At 58.4% G+C, this 3,790-nt stretch overlaps 1 protein-coding gene across 2 annotated transcripts; it reads left to right on the top strand.

Annotated features, from left to right (window-relative positions):
- The first annotated feature begins 3 nt into the window (after window positions 1-3).
- Window positions 4-3,784, top strand: KLF4 (Kruppel-like factor 4 (gut)). 2 transcript variants are annotated; one of them, XM_008583704.1, is made up of 5 exons: window positions 4-405; window positions 525-645; window positions 1,327-2,317; window positions 2,417-2,581; window positions 3,558-3,784. In XM_008583704.1, exons 1-5 carry the CDS (start codon window positions 401-403, stop codon window positions 3,731-3,733), a joined length of 1,458 nt encoding a protein of 485 aa, XP_008581926.1. In that variant the 5' UTR covers window positions 4-400; the 3' UTR covers window positions 3,734-3,784. The 2 variants fall into 2 exon arrangements, with proteins under 2 accessions (XP_008581926.1, XP_008581925.1); XM_008583703.1 differs by having other exon boundaries at window positions 310-405; window positions 1,327-2,581.
- The last annotated feature ends 6 nt before the right edge of the window (window positions 3,785-3,790 follow it).

Here is a 3,790-nt window from a genome sequence, read left to right as displayed (position 1 = left end):
CCTGCAGCCCCGCGCCACCGCGGCCAGTCTCACCTGGCGGCGCCGCCCGCCCACCGCCCCAGCCACAGCCCTTGCGCCCACGGCGACAGCCGCGGCGACCACGACAGCGGTGGGGGACGCTGCTGAGTCGAAGAGAGCGCAGCCCGGCCACCGGACCTACTTACTCGCCTTGCTGATTGTCTGTTTTTATAAGAGTTTACAACTTTTCTAAGAACTTTTGTATACAAAGGAACTTTTTAAAAAAGACGTCTCCAATTTATACTTTAAACAAGAAGGATCTCGGGCAACTTGGGGTTTTGGTTTTGGCTTCGTTTCTAAGTCTTTTTCCTCTTCGTTGAGTTTGGGGTTCGTTTACCCCCGCTGCTTCGGATTCCCGAGGACTTTCTGGGCCCCCACATTAATGAGGTAGGTGAGGCTCCGGGAGCTGGGGACAGGGAGGGGTGAGGACCGGTGGGACGCGCCGGAGCGGCGGCCGAGAGTGGCCCCTGACTTCTGCCTCCGTGTGCACCCCGCCCGGCCTGCAGGCAGCCACCTGGCGAGTCTGACATGGCTGTCAGCGACGCGCTGCTCCCGTCCTTCTCCACGTTCGCGTCCGGCCCGGCGGGAAGGGAGAAGACACTGCGTCCGGCAGGTGCTCCGAATAACGTGAGTGTTGTTCCCGGCCACCGGGAGCGCCCGGTGGGCTTATGTGGATGGGGTGGGGGCGGGCGGAACCCTGGGGTCACCTAAAGCCACGGGGCGAGAGGAAGGAGTGGCCCTCGCACGGACTCCGCAGCCTTCCCCGGATGGCTTCCGCGTCCTTCGCTCGGCTGTACGAGTGCGTGTGGTCCGGGCACTGCAGAGCCGCCTGGGGCTCAAACCCGGTCCTTACACGTCCCCAGGCACGCAGGCGGTAGGGCGGGCGGGCGCAGGCCACGGGGCGCGAGGTGGCTGCGTCCCCAGACGCCGGCTGGGCCAGATTGAGCTTAGCGCGTAGGCGGCCCAGTGGCTAGGGCGCACCGAGAGAGTCTCGGTGTCCCAATTCCGGGTGCGTCCCGGGATCTGGCGGGGGAGGGACCGGGGCTGGCAAGCCGCGGCTCTCGTTCACACGCAATCGGGCACACACTGTATAACACTCTTGGTACAGACGCACCACCTCTCCTCGGACCCGGGTGTGGGCCGAGATTGCAGCAGCGCCCGCACCCGGAGTCCCCGGGCGCTTCCTGCTTTCCCATTCTCCATGCCCGGGTGGTGCAGGCGAGGGTGGCCCGCCAGCAGGTCACTACGTCGGGTGGCAACAGGAGACCGCCGCTGACGGTTTGTTTCTCTCCCGCCTTGTCCCCGCAGCGCTGGCGGGAGGAGCTCTCCCACATGAAGCGACTTCCCCCGGTACTTCCCGGCCGCCCGTACGACCTGGCGGCGGCGACCGTGGCAACAGACCTGGAGAGCGGTGGAGCCGGCGCGGCTTGCGGCGGTACCAACCCAGCGCTCCTACCCCGAAGGGAGACGGAGGAGTTCAACGATCTCCTGGACCTGGACTTTATCCTCTCCAACTCGCTGTCCCATCAGGAGTCGGTGGCCGCCACCGTGTCCTCGTCGGCGTCAGCCTCATCCTCGTCCTCCCCGTCTAGCAGTGGCCCTGCCAGCGCGCCCTCCACCTGCAGCTTCAGCTATCCGATCCGGGCCGGGGGCGACCCGGGCGTGGCGCCGGGCGGCGCGGGCGGCGGCCTTCTCTATGGCCGGGAGTCTGCTCCTCCTCCCACGGCTCCCTTCAACCTGGCGGACATCAACGACGTGAGCCCTTCAGGCGGCTTCGTGGCCGAGCTCCTGCGACCCGAATTGGACCCAGTGTACATTCCGCCGCAGCAGCCGCAGCCGCCAGGTGGCGGGCTGATGGGCAAGTTCGTGCTGAAGGCGTCGCTGAGCGCCCCTGGCAGCGAGTATGGCAGCCCGTCGGTCATCAGTGTTAGCAAAGGCAGCCCTGACGGCAGCCACCCGGTGGTGGTGGCGCCCTACAGCGGCGGTCCGCCGCGCATGTGCCCCAAGATCAAGCAGGAGGCCGTCTCCTCGTGCACTGTCGGTCGGCCGCTAGAGGCCCACCTGGGCGCTGGACCCCCGCTGAGCAATGGCCACCGGCCGACCGCACACGACTTCCCCCTGGGGCGGCAGCTCCCCAGCAGGACTACCCCGACCCTGGGGCCTGAGGAACTGCTAAGCAGCAGGGACTGTCCCCCTGCCCTGCCGCTTCCCCCAGGCTTCCATCCCCACCCCGGGCCCAACTACCCACCCTTCCTGCCCGACCAGATGCAGCCGCAGGTCCCGCCGCTCCATTATCAAGGTCAGTCCGGGGGAGTCATAGCTCAGGCTGGGGAGCCCTGCGTGTGCCGGCCCCCCGGGAGGCACGAGGTGATGCTGACCCCACCTTCTTCACCCGTAGAGCTCATGCCACCCGGTTCCTGCATGCCGGAGGAGCCCAAACCGAAGAGGGGAAGAAGATCGTGGCCCCGGAAAAGGACCGCCACCCACACTTGTGATTATGCGGGCTGCGGCAAAACCTACACAAAGAGTTCTCATCTCAAGGCACACCTGCGAACCCACACAGGTAGGGGGACAGAAGCTGTGGGAAAGAGGTTGGTGTCCAGCGCCATAGGCTAACCTTGGACACTCTTCAGGGCCTCTCTGGGATGCCGGCACAATCTATCTCCTCATCCTCATCTGGATCATAGGAGAGGACAGCAACCCCGCGCCTACTTTTTGCCCAGAAGCCTTTTGCTTGATGGATGGTATCTGTGCTTGAATGTGCAGTTTTGTTAGGCCTTTAAAAGGCAGGGAGATTCCCAGCGGTATGTGAGCCTCTCCCAGCTTGAGCAAAGTATTGCCCTTGTAATCAAGAAGTTATACTTTGCAGTGCAAAAGCGTGATGGTTTTTTTTAATCGGTTTTTAATTTTCCAGACTTTTTTCATTGTTTGTTCCCTTCTCAGATTCGCCCTCCCTTTTTATTATTTTTAGTTCTGGCCTTAGTAATTAGATTTTATTTAAGTTCCAAAAATTTAATAGTTATGATTGCTGGGGCAATTCTAGTTTAAGGTAATCACTGCAGATGTAAGTAGGTATATAAGGTCATTTAGGTGTAGCATTCATTAAAATAACAACAACAACAAAAAACTGCCTGTGGCTTTTTAGACTGAATTGTAATGGGATAGGATATTATTGCTTGGTTTGGGCAGGCAGAGACACACTCAATCATTTCCAAATTCATTTCCACCACTGTGATGTCTTGGCTCAAAAAAATGAAAACATTAGCCCTATAGAAGTCTAGGTTTAGGTGGTGGTTGTGTTTTCATTGCTTAACTAATGATCCTCTAAAAACAAGAACAAATACTTAGTAATGTATTATTCCTGTTTATTATCTGAAATGTAGTATGGTCCTTCAGTGGTATACACATTTCCTGGATTCTTTCAGAATGGTGTATGTGGGGAGTTGGTTTAATATTGGACCTCCAGTATTTAAAAGGGCTAAATCTTTGTTATAGCAATGGCTTCAACAGCTTTTTTTTTTTCTCTTTTCCCTTTACAGGTGAGAAACCTTACCACTGTGACTGGGATGGATGTGGGTGGAAATTTGCCCGCTCAGATGAACTGACCAGGCACTACCGCAAACACACAGGGCACCGCCCTTTCCAGTGCCAGAAATGCGACCGGGCATTTTCCAGGTCGGACCACCTCGCCTTACACATGAAGAGGCACTTTTAAATCCCAAACAATGGATAGGACCCACACTGCCAGAAGAGAATTCAGTATTTTTTTTTT

This window comes from Galeopterus variegatus, unplaced genomic scaffold, assembly GCF_000696425.1.
Source record: "Galeopterus variegatus unplaced genomic scaffold, G_variegatus-3.0.2 Scaffold3004, whole genome shotgun sequence".
NCBI lineage: Eukaryota > Metazoa > Chordata > Mammalia > Dermoptera > Cynocephalidae > Galeopterus > Galeopterus variegatus.
The sequence above is the reverse complement of the archived record's forward strand: the minus strand, read 5'-3'. Positions and strand labels throughout refer to the sequence as shown.